Genomic DNA, 16620 nt, shown 5'->3' with positions numbered 1-16620 from the left:
TTAGATAAAAGGACCCTGGGCTTCGATGAAACACAAGCCTTAGAGCCAATAATAAAGCAAAGCCTTTCCCATGAAATCTTATTGACATTGCGCCACGTGATAGCACATTTTACAATTCTGGCAAGCAAGCATGCAGCAGCAGCAAGTTGTTTTTTTAACTCTTGCATTTTCCTTTTTTTTATCTCACTCTGGGCCATATTGTAAAGCCACTGTAGGTCTACGCTGCTTCAATAGAGGAGGAACAGGAACGGAAAAAGATACGAACTCTCTCTCTCTCTCTGTGTCGAACCAGCAGCGACCAGTAAGTAGCACGAGACGTCGACATTCTTGGGGGCATTCAGAAACGGCCATGCGTAAGATCAGCACTCACGGAGCGCAAACGACCGTACGTACCTTGCAGCTTAAATTAAAAAAAAAGTGTTTTTAGATCCACACACTCACACAACAAAACGCCCATTTATTTATATATGTATGTTAAAGGGTGTGGTGTTGGTGCCGGTTTTTTGACAAACCGGATTTTTGTTGCTCCTGAGACCCCCCCCCCACCCTTCTCCTGGAAGAGGGTGGGTTGGCCCTACCCGCGGATATATTTGCAACTGACAGCCGGGGACTGTGGAGCTGTCGGCCCCTGCTTCGCTGTGGCCAAGACGACTGAACCAGCAACCGCCCGGCGCCGCGACACATGCGAAGCGCATGAGTTCGATCGCGAGCTGAGGTCGCGGTTATCCGCAGCGCTGCACGCACCCTCCACCCCCCCCCCCACCCCCATGGCTGCTCGCCGCACTTCTTATTTCGAGTTCGTGACCAAGACCCGGGGAGCGAAGGAGCAGGATGCCAAGGCCGAGGAGCTCCCGGTGGTCAAGGTAAGTGCCGTTGCCTGTACATCTCCTCCTGCCCGCTGCACCCTCTCGCTGTGTGTTCATAGTTAGTTTCATAGTTTCATTTATTTGGAATAGCCCTGTGAGCCATTCGGATCTTGAATCGGGTGCAACCGCAACAAAAAAAAAAAAACACGAACAAGAAAAACATCTTAAAGCGACTATGTGACTGTGCAAACAGAAAATCCAGGAAAAAACATCAAAATATTCCTGAAATAGCACCGTACACCAACGCTGTGTGCAAAAATCCCAGTGGGATGCAAGTCAAACAACAACAAAACTTAGATAAAGGCCATCAGTCTAACTCCGTACTACAATAAACAAAAACATGGCCAAACCAAAAAACTTTTAGTAATCACCAAAATAAAGCCATAAATGCAATGTAACAGTGATCATAGGAACTGTGACCGAATTTTTTACAATAAACTACATAAACAAATAACATGTAACACCAAACCCTAGAGCCACAGCTGTCTGTATCTGAGTGGGGGAGCGGTAGTGTCGTGGTTAGCTACCCGAGTTCGATTCCCGCTCACGGCCAACACCCAGTGACGATTATCTGAACCGGTCCTGGGCCTCCCCTAGGTCGACTCGGTCTCAAATGAGTACCTGGTGCGGTGTGTAAACATTGCCACTGGAGAGACGCGGGCGGGCGTGGTGCTGACCACCCACCCCCTCGTGTGCCATGCCGGCCTTCATAGGTGCTACTCGCTAACAGCACTTGCCCCAACAGTCTGTACAGGCTATACGGGCATCTTTGTCTGTGTGCACAGCAAGGCCACTGCTGGTGGAAGCGTTGCACCATCGAAGCGGCTCTTAAGAGAGCCAGCCCCTCTCTATATTTTTGCGTACCCACATTTTACCCAACCCACTCGAGCTTCCCGATCGCCGTCACCTGCGGTGGTTTCCCGTGGCAATATTTTTGTCACTGCCGTGACCAGGGCGGATAACGATGGCGGAGGGATTTAATGACGTCAAATTGTTTCAGCTGCCGCGCCCGGAGATCGGCTCGTTAATGACACCCACGGACCAGTGCCGGATTATTCTGTAGCAAAAGTAGCTACACGTGCTACGGGCCCCGCACTTGCAAGTGCCCCGCGCTAAATGTTTTACGGTTCAGTGATTCTGCACTTGCTCTATTACTATAGTACTATACCGCCTTCAACTTTTATGAACGACCGGGTGTTTAAGGTTAGTGATTTGTCGTATTAACTGGCTGCATAGCAAATAAAAAATACAATTACTTTACTATGCAATGAAAACATTTGATGTGTTTTAATATTTACGTTTTTTTAAATATTTAGGGCCCCTTTATAACAACAAATGCTACAGGCCCCGCACGAGCTTAGTCCGGCACTGCTACAGACGATCGCCGCGGTACGAGACGGGGGGTGGCGGGGGGGGTGCTCCGGGTTCTCTGTGTAGGCGCAACGTTTAGTCGAGCAATGTTGACAAGTTATGCAAGAGCTATATAGCAGTGTGGCCACACCAGTGTGAAGAGGCACATGCGTGGAGGCGTGCACCCTGTGGACGGTTAGCAACATTCCAGCAGACGAAACCGACCTCCCAATTGTTGCCAAGCATTGTGACCGTCACATATCCGACCTGACCAATTCACCGCCCGGCGTGGAAGAGGAGGCCAAATACCCTCCAGAGGAGATCTCTAAAGGGCTCCCTTCAATGCAGATCCTTCTGCCAGCAGTGGCGTGAGCAAGAGATTGCAGGCCTGCACCTTAACCTTTTTTTTTAATACAGTAAAGTCTCACTAAAGTCTGAAGACTCATTTTGAGGAGCGTCCTGCATTGAGACGATTGTCCAAATCCTTATTGAGAGTTTAACAATGCTTGTATGTTCGTCCAAATGCATGATGTGTATGCACACAAGCATGCAGCGCGTGATAATATTTCAACCCCATCATGGCTACCTAAGGGCGTTTGGTAACATTAGCACTGCGCTGTGGCAAGTCGAACAGCAGTTGTTCTTCATAATTAAGGTTTTTGGTTTAGATCGCGTGAGTATAAATGTGTCGTAACCCTCCACCATCCGACACAGCCAGTAAGGTTTGTTACGTAAGCAACGCGCCAATTAGTTTACTACTTCAGCCCACCAGTGTGTTGGAGAGTACATCCACAACATTTACCATTTGAGTAGTATGATGTTTCGCCGGTAATTAATTACATCAACCAGTATCTGCGGGCGAAGTGCCAGGTGTTCTACGTGAAGAGTGGCAATCGTCTTAGGAATGAGGAATTTCCACCACTGGCTGTCAGTGGAGATGAGCACCACTTCACACTTGTTTGAAGAGAGATATGTTTGTGTAATTAATGTAAATGTTACCCATTTATGACTACTCACGTAGGCACATACATTTGCCTTCATGATATGATATGGTGATGTAAAAAAATAATTGGTTTGTACTGCGTTGGCAGTGGGGCGTTTAGGCAGGGCCATTAATATTAATACACATTAATATTTTATATTTATGGGCGCCACGCGAGTGATATGTTAACTACTTCGTCTGGTATACAGGAGGTCGCGGGTTCAATCCCGACCCTGACGCCTGTATACTGTATATTTATGGAGTTTGCATGTCTCTCTTCCCATGGTCGCGTGGAATTTTCTGCGTTAGAGTATTTGGCTGCTATAAATGTCCACGCGAAGGTGAGCCACCTCGTTAAGTTATCATATGTGATAGCCAGGTCGAAAAAGCTAGATATGTCAGTGTGCCTTACCTGGTATAATGAAACATAATTTAGTTTAGGAAAATATATATTCCGTTTCAAGGCTACAGTGTTTTTGAGGAATGTGATGAGTTTGATGATTTAAAGTGTAATTAAAAATGTTCGGACTATTCGAGATTTTCAGGCTTAATGTTTCTCAATGTAATTCGGAGCAGCGTCGAGCGACAGAATGAGGAAGAGGCGGACTAGGGAACACAACGCGGCTTCGGGGCATCATTCAGACCGCGAGAGTTGAACGTGGGCCCCACAGCACGCGGCACGGCTGGAAGTGATGATTAATAATTGACAGGGAGGCAGCCAAGGGAGTGGAACGCGTTCCAGAGGAGATGGAGCGGTGAAATAGGTTCGCTTGCCAGTGTCAGTTGGTTTTATTAAATCTCACAATATTATTCTGGTGATGCTGCTGCTGTGTTGAGATCAGTGCACAATTAACTAAATAAACTTAGCATACTTGTCAACAACACTGCCTTAAAACAATAAGTATACATAATTAGTGACGTTTTGAGAAATGGAGGGCCATTGCCCGAAACGTCGCTGGTTATATATTTTTTAAGGCCGCAGTATTGTTGACCATTGTGGGAGGTGGCAGCTGCTTTGGGTCAGTCCTTCATCCAACAGTGGATAGATTATGCGTGATGGTGATGATGATGAAAACATTGCATCAAAGTATCTCCCCATTCAACCGTGCAAAGGGGCAGTGCTGATCTGCGTAGGGGAGAAAATTACACATTACCACGGCAGGGGCCAGTACATGCAGCAGAAAAGCAATGTTGATTTTCCGCAAAATACTACTACTGTTCGTTCCATTAGCTCTGGAGTGGTGATGATGGTGGTGGTAATGGTGTTGATGGTGGTGTTGATGGTGTTGGCGATGGTGTTGGCAATGGCGATGATGATGGTGTTGATGGTGGCAGTGGTTGTGGTGGTGGCGGCGGTCTTGGTGGTGGCGGTGGTGGTGACGATGGTGGTGATTGTGGTTGTGGTGTTGATGGTGGTGACGATGACGATGATGGTGGTGACGATGATGATGATGGTGGTGATTGTGGTTGTGGTGTTGATAGTGGTGAAGATGGTTTTGATGGTCGCAGTGGTTGTGGTGGTGGTGGCGGTCTTGGTGGTGGTTGCTGTCTTGGTGGTGGTGGTGATGATGGGGTTGGTGGTGGTTGGGGTGGTGGTTGTTGTTGATGGTGGTGGTGATGGTCCATAATAGAGATTGATGGTGTTGATGGTGGTGGTGGCGATGGTGTTGATGGTGTTTGTGGTGATGGTGGTGTTGATGGTGGCGGTGGTTGTGGTGTTGATGTGGTTATGGTGATGGTGGTGGACTGGCAAGTTGAATCCTATGACTCCTCACTGAAATTCCATTGAAGTGATCTGGGAGAGGGTGGGGGAGGTGTCACAATGGCCGTTTCGGAGCCATCAATCAAGTAACGCTGAGAAGCCACCTTTGTTCAGTCCCAGGAAGTTGGACACCAGCTTCGTTTTCCCCGTGGAGTCGGTGAATGTGAATGCTCTTAGCCCAGTCGCCGGTGACATGGGCCCATTCTGAACAAACCTGACGCCGAAACCCGAGGCATATAATGAAATGTTAACGTTGTTAAATGTCACCAAACCTGTATTTAAGTGGGCTGCTACGGTAACCTGTTAAAACAGACCTTCGTGAGAAAAACCGACGCCGACCTGTTGAGCCGCCGATGCGCGTGACGAGCTGCAGTGGTTATTACTGCGAGCGAGGTGCAAGCGATTCGCTCCGCTCACGGTGCCCGCGTCACTCTCTATAAACAATCAGCTGCCTCATCCGGTGGGCAGTTATTACAAGCCGAGCGATTTCGGTGCTGTGCAATTTACACGTTACAGGAGTTCATAATGGCCATGTCAGGACCGCTGAGACAGCGCTGCCGAGAGGCTGGGTTCGAGCCCTGGGTCTGGGTGTCTCTTGCTCTCTCTCATATGGCTCAATGGCAATATTAGGACCACTGAGACAGCGCTGCTGAGAACCTGGGTTCGAGTCCTGGGTCTGGGTGTGTCTTGCCGTCGCTCAGAAGGTTCATAATGGTCATATTAGGACCACTGAGACGGCGCTGCTGAGAAGCTGGATTCAAGCCCTGGGTCTGGGTGTCCAATATAAATATAAATACAGTAGCTCGTATGGCTACGTACGGTGCGAAAGAAGTCCAACATACAACATTAACAACTGCACTCGCACCATACATAGAATGCAGACAAACCATGATAAAAGCCAATGATGATGATAATAATGATGACGATGAAGATGGCGCCTGCAGCAATGGCTTCTGTGTGACTAATCACGAGACAAACGCGGATAGCGGGATGAGCTCAGCGGAGATCCGGGACGCTCCGTCGATCGACTGCGGTACTTTGTGGGCTTAAAATATATTACAGAGGCCCCCTTTTAAAATAGGCAGCAGGCACAGACGTGATCGTGACAAAGGGAAGGCGTCGGGCCCTCGGCGATCTCTGTGCGTTATCCGTGTGCGTGCGTGCGTGAATGCATGGCAGGTGCGCGAAATCAGCTCTATCGGCGATCGTGTTTTGGTTTATGGCATGCGTCATGATTTAAGGGGTCCGTTGTTCCATGTTTGCCGGGTAAACAGCAGCAGCAGCAGAGAGAGAGAGACACGAACAGCCCGAGTGAGAAATGGCTGTTTGTGATTTATGGTCTCCAAACACACACTTGAACCCGGCTACACATGAGGAATATAACTGTAAATCGTGATAACCATGGGCATTTACAAATAAGATCAGCTCTTCCTGCACTCAGAAATGCACGAGTGCTCATGACGTCATCTCTGGTTGGTTTGCTTTTTTCTCGTGAGCCAAAGATAAAGGTCCCAGTCCACAATCGCTGACTCACGCGCACAACTGCAGAGCGGCACTATGCTCACCGTTGTTATGAGCGAAGATCCTCCGTGTAGCCTGAACAGACCTTCGGGGAAAGTGTTTTTAGCGAGTAGCACCTGTGAAGGCCGGCACGGCATGCACGAGGGGGGTGGGTGGCCTGCACCACGCCCGGCCGCGATATTTACACACCGCACCAGGTACTAATTGGAGGCTCAGTCGACAGGGGACTGTCAATGTGTGGGATAGAGTGTTGTCCCCTCGCACGTGTGGGAATTCTCTCGGTGCTCAGCTTTCCTCCCACATGTAAACACTCATTAAGTGGCTGAAAATCATCTTAATATATTGAGGACCGCAGAGCTTGGGAAATTGTTGGCGGCAGCTCACCAACCGGCTGCTGCTACCGCCTTTCCCGCTCGTCCGTAGTTCCTCGTCGTAACTCCGTTGCACCAACAATCGCCATGACGCAGTGACCACCGCCACCATGGTCGCGATCGCCGGCGCCGCCGCGCTCACGTTTTTTGTCATGGCTCCCCACAGACGCTGCGCAGCGGCTTCCCATGCCACCCGTCGTGCATGGCGTACGACCCGGTGCAGCGGCTGCTCGCGATGGGCACTCGCTCCGGCTCGCTCTGCGTGTATCCTCGCACGCACCACCACGGCGCCAACACCAGGGCCCGCACCCACACCGCGGGTCGCGTGACCCCACCCTGCCCACCCTGCCCACCGCAGGTCGCGTGACCCCACCCTGCCCACCCTGCCCACCGCACCCACACCACCCTGCCCACCCTGCCCACCGCACCCACACCGCAGGTCGCGTGACCCCACCCTGCCCACCCTGCCCACCGCACCCACACCGCTCGTCGCGTGACCCCACCCTGCCCACCGCACCCGCACCGCGGGATCCAGCAATGCCCACCGCACCACCGATTCGTCGGTAATTTCACCGACGTCCACCCAGCCTCCACAGAGGCTACCAAATGCCTCGGTATCCTCGATATCCACACAGATAACGTCCCAAATGTTACAGTGCATTACGAAAGAAGAATGACCAACAGTTAACACAGGCAGGGGGGCTACCTGACTCCGCGGTTGAGGTGAGTGGGGAGAGAGAGGGGGGTGCGTGTGAGACGGGGTCACGGCGCAAAGCAGAGGCGTCCATGATATTTCTTGCTCAATTGAGCAAATTCCAAATTCTTGTGGTTGGGTGGCTAGCTTATAGCCCGACAACCGCTGTTGACTTTCCCACAAAGTGGAACTACGTTTATTGACCCCGGGAGGTATGATGGGCTTAGTTAACCCCCGCAACTGGGACTTTATCTCGGGACCTTCTGATTGCGAGCTGCTCGCTCGCTCTACCAAAGAGCCGCGTGGCTGGGGGGGGGGGGGGCGGTGACGCCGGAGGCTCGCGGGGTCGAGCGGTGGAGGCGGCAGCTTGCGGCGCGCCGCACTTGGGAGACCGGAGCCTCGAGTTCGATTCCGGCCACGGCTGACGTCGGTCGTGAGCGGTCTCCGAACGGGCCCTGGGCGCCCCGCGTTGACCCGCGTGGCGGAGCATGGCGAAGCGACCCTCGTGAGCGACGAAGATCCTCGTCCCTGCGGTGGATTGGCAGGTGGCCTCGCGGTGCGCACGGAGCGGCACGGGCACGAGGTGAACGCCGCCCCCCTGGCCTGCGAGCGGGCGTTCGCCGTCTGCCGGCAGGGGCCGGTGTTGCCGTTGGTTCTTGCGATACGTAGACCCAAAGATTAGATCACGTTTATTTCGGCGGGAAGGTGCCCCATGAGCTGCCCGGCTCTGCTATTCCACGGGCGTCCACGACGGCTCTTCGTTACAATCGCGGTCGCGCCGTGCGCCACGCCTTCCACGAGTGCCGTTACCGTGCGTGTCGCGCACTACCGGAATCGGGGAGCCGGTCGGCAACGCGCGAAACACCCACGGCCGCATCGCTTTGTGAACGGTCTGAACGTAGATGAAGGGATGAAGAAAACCGATGTCGCTCAACAAAGCGAACACAACCGGAAAACTGGGAACCCTGGGAGCGACCCACACGGACTCGGGAGAGGAGGAGGAAGGCTGCAGACGTGAGATGTGTAGAAGTCGTCAACTCTGCCCTTTGACAGAGGAAATACAATGGGGGAAGAAGCCTCCCGGACCAGACGGGATGATCCCTGGACACCGTCAAAGGAAGTGGGGACCAGTTGTGGCGACAACATTCACTCAACTTTTATTAGTTAGTTGGTGAATCCTATTCATCCTCTATGGGATGTAAGGCCGCAGTGAGTTTCCCTCCACTTCTTCCTGTCCTTGGCAACTTGTTGAGCATCGCCCCGAGAGAGGTCGATCGCTGCCACCAGCTCGTCATTTACGCCTCGCGCCAGGTGCAGCAACGAAATCCCTCAAGCGTGGAATCAAGAGCGGTCCATGGTTGTTCTGTTCACAAAGGGAGATAAGCGCTGTTCTGAAAAAAAAAACGACAAACCCGTCCGCCTTTTGGCCGCTCATTTCATACGGAGGCTTTCACCACCGAAACGCTTCACAACTGGCCTCTGTGAGGGTGAGAGGCTTATTGTGAGTGGTAGGGTTATGGTTGAGAAGCTAATTGTGAGTGGTAGGGTTATGGTTGAGAAGCTAATTGTGAGTGGTAGGGTTATGGTTGAGAGGCTTATTGTGAGTGGTAGGGTTATGGTTGAGAGGCTTATTGTGAGTGGTAGGGGTGGGGTGAGAGGCTTATTGTGAGTGGTAGGGTTATGGTTGAGAGGCTTATTGTGAGTGGTAGGGTTATGGGTGAGAGGCTTATTGTGAGTTGTAGAGTTGGGGTGACAGGCTTATTGTGAGTGGTAGGGTTATGGTTGAGAGACTTATTGTGAGTGGTAGGGTTATGGTTGAGAGGCTAATTGTGAGTGGTAGGGTTATGGGTGAGAGACTTATTGTGAGTGGTAGGGTTATGGGTGAGAGGCTTATTGTGAGTGGTAGGGGTGGGGTGAGAGGCTTATTGTGAGTGGTAAGGTTATGGTTGAGAGGCTAATTATGAGTGGTAGGGTTATGGGTGAGAGACTTATTATGAGTGGTAGGGTTATGGTTGAGAGGCTATTGTGAGTGGTAGGGTTATGGTTGAGAGGCTTATTGTGAGTGGTAGGGTTGGGGTGAGAGGCTATTGTGAGTGGTAAGGTTATGGTTGAGAGGCTAATTGTGAGTGGTAGGGTTATGGGTGAGAGACTTATTATGAGTGGTAGGGTTATGGGTGAGAGGCTTATTGTGAGTGGTAGGGTTATGGTTGAGAGGCTATTGTGAGTGGTAGGGTTATGGTTGAGAGGCTTATTGTGAGTGGTAGGGTTATGGTTGAGAGGCTTATTGTGAGTGGTAGGGTTATGGTTGAGAGGCTTATTGTGAGTGGTAGGGTTATGGTTGAGAGGCTTATTGTGAGTGGTAGGGTTATGGTTGAGAGGCTTATTGTGAGTGGTAGGGTTGAGGTGAGAGGCTTATTGTGAGTGGTAGGATTGGGGTGAGAGGCTTATTGTGAGTGGTAGGGTTGAGGTGAGAGGCTTATTGTGAGTGGTAGGGTTATGGTTGAGAGGCTTATTGTGAGTGGTAGGGTTGAGGTGAGAGGCTTATTGTGAGTGGTAGGGTTATGGTTGAGAGGCTTATTGTGAGTGGTAGGGTTATGGTTGAGAGGCTTATTGTGAGTGGTAGGGTTGAGGTGAGAGGCTTATTGTGAGTGGTAGTGTTATGGTTGAGAGGCTTATTGTGAGTGGTAGGGTTATGGTTGAGAGGCTTATTGTGAGTGGTAGGAGTGGGGTGAGAGGCTTATTGTGAGTGGTAGGGTTATGGTTGAGAGGCTTATTGTGAGTGGTAGGGTTATGGTTGAGAGGCTTATTGTGAGTGGTAGGGTTATGGTTGAGAGGCTTATTGTGAGTGCTAGGGTTGGGGTGAGAGGCTTATTGTGAGTGGTAGGGTTATGGTTGAGAGTCTTATTGTGAGTGGTAGGGTTATGGTTGAGAGGCTTATTGTGAGTGGTAGGGGTGGGGTGAGAGGTAGGCCGCGTGGGTTTAATGTTAACCAGAGCTGGAAGCGATCCACCACCGAGTGGTGGAAAAAAACCAAAATCAATTGACCCTGACGCCATCACACGACGGCCGACTCTCGCCATTCATCCTTAACACCGACTGGGAAGATCTGCAGCCGCTCGGCCGCATCACCGCCACACCGATGATGATGATGCTGCTGCTGATGGTGATGCTGCTTCTAAAGCTGCTGCTGATCATTATGATGGTCCTGCTCCTGATCATGATTGATGCTGCTGCTGATCATGATGCTTGCCGCCTTGACTGCTTACTCAGCTACGGCCAGCCAGGCGTGGAGAGGTTTTGCGAGCACGAGTCGGAGGCCGGGGTCCTTCAGCTGCACTTCCTCGTCAACGAGGTGAGCCCCTCCACCCCGTGTCGTGGCGGCCACCTCGCACACGCGCCCCTTTCCCACCGTCGCATCCGAGCCGTGCCGAGCCGTGCCGTGCCCGCGCGTCACCCTCGCCCTACTCCCAGTGCCGGATGAAGCGCTCGTGCGGGGCCTGTAGCATTTGCTGTTATAAAGGGGCCCGAAATTACAAAAAAAAACCCACGAATATTAAAACACAAAATTGTAACTTGCACAGTAAAGTAATTGTATTTTTTCATTTAATATACAGCCAGATAATATGACGAATCGCTAACCTTAAACACCCGGTCGTTCATAAAAGTTGAAGGCGGTATAGTACTATAGTAATAGAGCAAGTGCAGAATCACTGTACCAGAATTGATAGCTTGAAAGCATTTAGTGCGGGGCCCTTGAAAGTGCGGGGCCCGTAGCCACTACATGTGTAGCTACTTTTGCTACTAGGATAATCCGGTACTGCCTACTATGGGTCGGGTGTTCATTTTTTTTCCACCGACCGGATTTTTCTGCCGTGCCGAGCCAGAAAACCAAACCGTAGAGTGCTGGCCCCGCTCGGCCGCATCAGGATCGGGGGTTTCTGCTTCGTGTGGTGGCGGTTCAGGAATGGTGCGACCATTCGCTAGGCGCAAGGTTAAACTCCTGGTCCCGTGGGTACACCATGTGTCCGTGTTTGTATCTGTGTGTGTGTGTGTACACTATGTGTCTGTGTTTGTATCTGTGTGTACACCATGTGTCTGTGTTTGTATCTGTGTGTGTGTGTGTACACTATGTGTCTGTGTTTGTATCTGTGTGTACACCATGTGTCTGTGTTTGTATCTGTGTGTGTGTACACCATGTGTCTGTGTGTGTATCTGTGTGTGTGTGTACACCATGTGTCTGTGTGTGTATCTGTGTGTGTGTACACCATGTGTCTGTGTTTGTATCTGTGTGTGTGTACACCATGTGTCTGTGTTTGTATCTGTGTGTGTGTACACCATGTGTCTGTGTGTGTGTGTACACCATGTGTCTGTGTTTGTATCTGTGTGTGTGTACACCATGTGTCTGTGTTTGTATCTGTGTGTACACCATGTGTCTGTGTTTGTATCTGTGTGTGTGTACACCATGTGTCTGTGTTTGTATCTGTGTGTGTGTACACCATGTGTCTGTGTTTGTATCTGTGTGTGTACACCATGTGTCTGTGTTTGTATCTGTGTGTGTGTACACCATGTGTCTGTGTTTGTATCTGTGTGTGTGTGTACACCATGTATCTGTGTGTGTGTGTACACCATGTGTCTGTGTTTGTATCTGTGTGTGTGTGTACACCATGTGTCTGTGTTTGTATCTGTGTGTGTGTACACCATGTGTCTGTGTTTGTATCTGTGTGTGTGTGTGTACACCATGTGTTTGTGTTTGTATCTGTGTGTGTGTACACCATGTGTCTGTGTTTGTATCTGTGTGTGTGTGTACACCATGTGTCTGTATTTGTATCTGTGTGTGTGTACACCATGTGTCTGTGTTTGTATCTGTGTGTGTGTACACCATGTGTCTGTGTTTGTATCTGTGTGTGTGTGTACACCATGTGTCTGTGTTTGTATCTGTATGTGTGTTGGGGCAGCGGTAGAGTAGTGGTTAGTGCTACGCTGCGCTACTAACCTGGCGACCCGAGTTTGATTCCCGCTCACGGCTAAAATCAGTGACGATTATCTGAGTACCTAGTGCGATGTAAACATCGCCACTGGGGAGACAAAGGCGGCCGGGCGTGGTGGTGGCCACCCACCCCCTCTTGTGCTATGCCGGCCTTCATAGGTGCTCGCGAACAGCACTTGCCCCAACAGTCTGTGAAGGCGATATGGGGGATCTGTGTTGTGTGTCTCAGGGAGCGCTGGTTAGCGTGTGTTCCGATGACAAACTGCACATGTGGAGTCTGCGACAACACACTCCGGTCCTGGTCCACTCGCTCACGCTGGAGCCCAAAGCAAGGTGAGGCTCAATACCGACGGGTAACATGGACAACGATACCCCAGGTAGCCTCTAAACGGACCATCGGGGCAAGTTCTGTTGGCGGGCACCGATGAAGGCCGGGGCATGGCACATGCTGTGGTGTCCTCAGAGCAACTTACATCGCATCTCAAACAGTGGTGAGACGTTAACTACCTCGCCTGGTACACAGGGGATCATGGGTTCGATCCCGAGCCTGACGCCTGCTGTGTATTTGAAGTTGCTTGTTCTGCCCGTGGTTGCGCGGACTTTTTCTCCGGGTCCTCCGGTTATTCCCTCCACAATTCGAATTAACGTGACGCGTTTAGAACATGTTGCTGCTGTAAATGTCCACGCGATGGTGAGCTACTTCATTGAGCTGTCACTTGTGACAGCCAGGTCGCTTCTGAAAAAGTGCTACGTAGCTCAGTGTAGGGCCTTACCTGGTAAAATAAAAAATAGTTTATAGTTTTTTTATAGTTTAAACATTTCTAAGGGCACCTCCCAGTGGCAGCACAAGATGACTTGGCACCAGGCCCTACAATCGGGAATTATTCTGCCAGTTCGGAGGCATTATTCTGCCAGTTCGGACGATTATCTGAACCAGTCCTGGGGCTCCCCTAGGTCGACTCGGCCCTTAAATTAGTAACTGGTGCGATGTGTAAACATCGCCACTGGGGAAACAAAGGCGGTCGGGCATGGTGTTGGCCACCCACCCCCTCGTGTGCCATGCCGGCCTTCATAGATGGTTACTAACAGCACTTGCCCCTACAGTCTGTTAAGGCTATACCGGGGGATCTGTATCTAAATCACAACTGAGTAATTCGTGGTGTAATTTTCTAATTCTGAAAAATACGTGGATCCTGACACCCCGACACGCAATGGCCTACTCTTCTCAGAACGACGGTCAGGGGATCTTTGTAATGTCCACTGCGAAGCGAAAACGGCCGTCGGGCACTTTAACGGGCAGCGTGCCAGAGTCACACCTCATACCCTCTGCAACGAGCGGCGAACGTGCTCCCGCTGGACCCACCGCGTCATCCGCGGCTCGTCCCCTCTTGTCCGGGAGAGAGCTAACCCTAGGCCACTCCAGAGATGTTTTTTTCAACGACCGAGGAGTCACTGGGAAGCTCGCCCGCGCGACTTTGCGTCCGAACGGCGCGACCCTGACAGCGGCCGCGTCCGCGTCGTTGCGTTTCAGCATCACGAGCAGCCACCTGCCGTTCCGGAGCAAGTGGCTGTACGTGGGCACAGCCAAGGGCAACGTGCACGTGGTCGCCGTGGAGAGCTTCGCGCAGTCCCAGTACAGCATCATGTGGAATGACGCCGCGGGGTGAGTACGACGCCCGCTCGCGGGCTCGTCGTTGTTCGCCCGAAGTGGTTGTGGCGGAGTGATACGCGCGTCGCTCGGCGTACACGCCACAGGGTGGTGGTGGCGGCGGCGGCGGCATCGCGAGACTGTGAGAGATGGCGATGGTGTGGGGTGGGGGGTGGGAGATCTTCATCCAGCAGTGGGTAGATGATGGCTTTTGTTGACAATAACGTATTAATAAGATCGTCTTTGATTTTAGGCCTTCTCATCCTGGAGACGTGATTCACATCAGCGAGAATCCTCTCGATGAAGACAAGGTAATCGTTACGCATGGATGACATCCACAAATCGAGTATTGGGTTAGGGCCAGGTAATGATCCGGCCAGATTTGTGTTGTAAGGCCTTCCGCCACCCTACGCAGCCGGAGAAACGACATTATCACGCGGTGCACAAGTATTTAACAACGTGCCAATCATCATTTACTTCCTGGATTTTATTCCGACTTTCCTGGATCTCCCCCTCTAAAGTGGGTCAGCGTAGCGTCCAGCGAAACGCCGTGCCGTGTGATTCATGAAACTGGTTTGCGACAACTCAACGGCTCTGGCCGTGTCGGGTAGTGGAGGGTCTCCCAGATCATCGCGCGCGGCCTCACCCCACACGCGACGAACGACGAGTCGCGATCAAATGCCACTCGACGTTGAACGAGTGGCATTTGAATCGGAGTGCGTTGCTCCCTGCGGCTCCTCGCTTTGTTCACTCCGCTTGGTTACCCAGAAAGGTCTCGCCGAGTCCCATGGCTCTTTTTAAGGAGGTGCGTGCGGTTATTGCCACTAAATATCTTTTGACGGGTGACATTTTCAACACTTGGCGAATTTAGGCTGTGACACCGGCGACAGAATGGCCTACATGCGTAAGTCTACACTGAGAGATGTTAGTTACATTGTTATTGTTGTTGTTGGACATACACCTACTTGTTGACCCGAATGTGAAATAGCGCTCCGTTGCTTTTTCCTGTCGTACCGCGCGCTCTTCGGCACGGTGTCCCGACGTTTTGCCGGCATGCACCGGGAGCTCCTTTCAGGAAACGAACGGGGCAGCTCACTTTCGCTTCCCGAAGAAGCTCCCACAAAAGCGGCGCGCGGAGCGAAACGTCGGGCATCGCCGTGCCGAGCGACGCGCGCGTGGGAGGCAAACACCAGAGCGGCGATGGTGGCGGCCGTGAGAAGGCGCAGCAACAGCAGCGGTGGCGTTGTTAACCTCGGTGCGTGTTCAGCTTCTCGTAGGCTATGAGACCGGGCTCATTGTGCTGTGGGATATCAAGTCACGGAAGCCTCACTACAGATACGACTGTGGCCAGGTACCCTCTACAGAGCCGGTTATACACAAGGTAGCGGGGCAGAGGCGCAGGCCCTGCAATTGCCTGCTCACGTCCCACTGCTGGCCATAAAGCACCTCCACTGGAGGGATCTCGAGTGGAGAGCTCTCTCTACAGGGTGTTTGGCTTGCCCTTGCTGCATGCTGGCCAGACTTCTTGGAAGAGGTGGGAGTTACCTACACCTTACCCACTTGACCCCGCCACACACCGATCGACTGTGGTGAAGCCATTCACACTGCCAGGTGGACAGAGGTGGTAGAGGCGGTAGAGGCGGGGGAGAGGGGGTGGGGGGTGGATTTAAGAAACTTGCACCGTTGTTTCAACTGCTGCACCAAGAGGTGGAATCGAACCGGTGACCCTCCGGGTTGAGAGTCCAGCGCGTCCCGCTCACCGTCACACCATGGGTGGCGTGCGCACACGAGGGCTGGCCTCGGGAGGAGCTCTCTTCACGCTCCGTCCAATGCAGGTGGAGAGCGCCGATGCGTCCCCTTCTGCTCTCAGTCCGTCCGTAACGAGGAGGGCTCACGATAACTCTCGCCACGAAAACGATCCGGTGTAAAGCGGCGTTGGCTGTTCGGGACTTGCTTCGATTTCAAAAATTGTCCACGTCGATTTAAATTGGTGGTTCTTAACCTTTACTGCAATCGTAAAAAAGTACAATGTTAATAAATACTGAGGTTTGATGAAACAAAGTAGTTGTGCTTACATGCCCGTGCATAATTTGTGCTTTCGATGATTTACCTTATAAGAAACTCTGGCCATGTCCCGCACCCCCAGAGAGAGCATCTCGCAACCCCAGCGGGTGCACGCATCCCAGGTTCACGCATCCCAGGATCTATCTGGCGTGTTGCCTGGCCCTGGAGGGGACTGTTGTGGTGGCTTAAGTTGTTGTTCTGGAGACTGGGAGGCCATTGATCCCAATGTTTATTCGCCAGGTTGATGGCATTAGTCGCGATTGCTCACGTAATAGAGTGTGCCCGTGTGAAGGCTGCCATCTTCCACTTGGTTAAACACGCAGACTGCCAATCCTTCCTGTATGTCTCGCACCCCCGGAAAGGGCATCTTGCGTC

General features: G+C 51.9%; 1 protein-coding gene across 2 annotated transcripts in view; it reads left to right on the top strand.

Annotated features, from left to right (window-relative positions):
* The first annotated feature begins 205 nt into the window (after window positions 1–205).
* LOC116953333 (syntaxin-binding protein 5-like) overlaps window positions 206–16620 on the top strand; it is a 40851-nt gene continuing 24436 nt past the window's right edge. Inside the window, exons 1-7 of one of the 2 annotated variants that reach the window (XM_076075005.1) lie at window positions 206–863; window positions 7019–7116; window positions 10817–10898; window positions 12763–12866; window positions 14065–14196; window positions 14435–14492; window positions 15449–15532. In XM_076075005.1, the coding sequence (XP_075931120.1) occupies window positions 468–863; window positions 7019–7116; window positions 10817–10898; window positions 12763–12866; window positions 14065–14196; window positions 14435–14492; window positions 15449–15532 (954 nt within the window). In that variant the 5' untranslated portion in view covers window positions 206–467. The remainder of the gene's footprint in view (window positions 864–7018; window positions 7117–10816; window positions 10899–12762; window positions 12867–14064; window positions 14197–14434; window positions 14493–15448; window positions 15533–16620) is intronic. The other variant, XM_032973437.2, reaches the window with a different exon arrangement.

This window comes from Petromyzon marinus, chromosome 51 (genome assembly GCF_048934315.1).
Source record: "Petromyzon marinus isolate PM22_M1 ecotype Great Lakes invasive population chromosome 51, UKy_Petmar_22M1.pri1.0, whole genome shotgun sequence".
Classification (NCBI taxonomy): Eukaryota; Metazoa; Chordata; class Hyperoartia; order Petromyzontiformes; family Petromyzontidae; genus Petromyzon; species Petromyzon marinus.
This window is presented reverse-complemented; position numbering and strand designations above follow the sequence as displayed.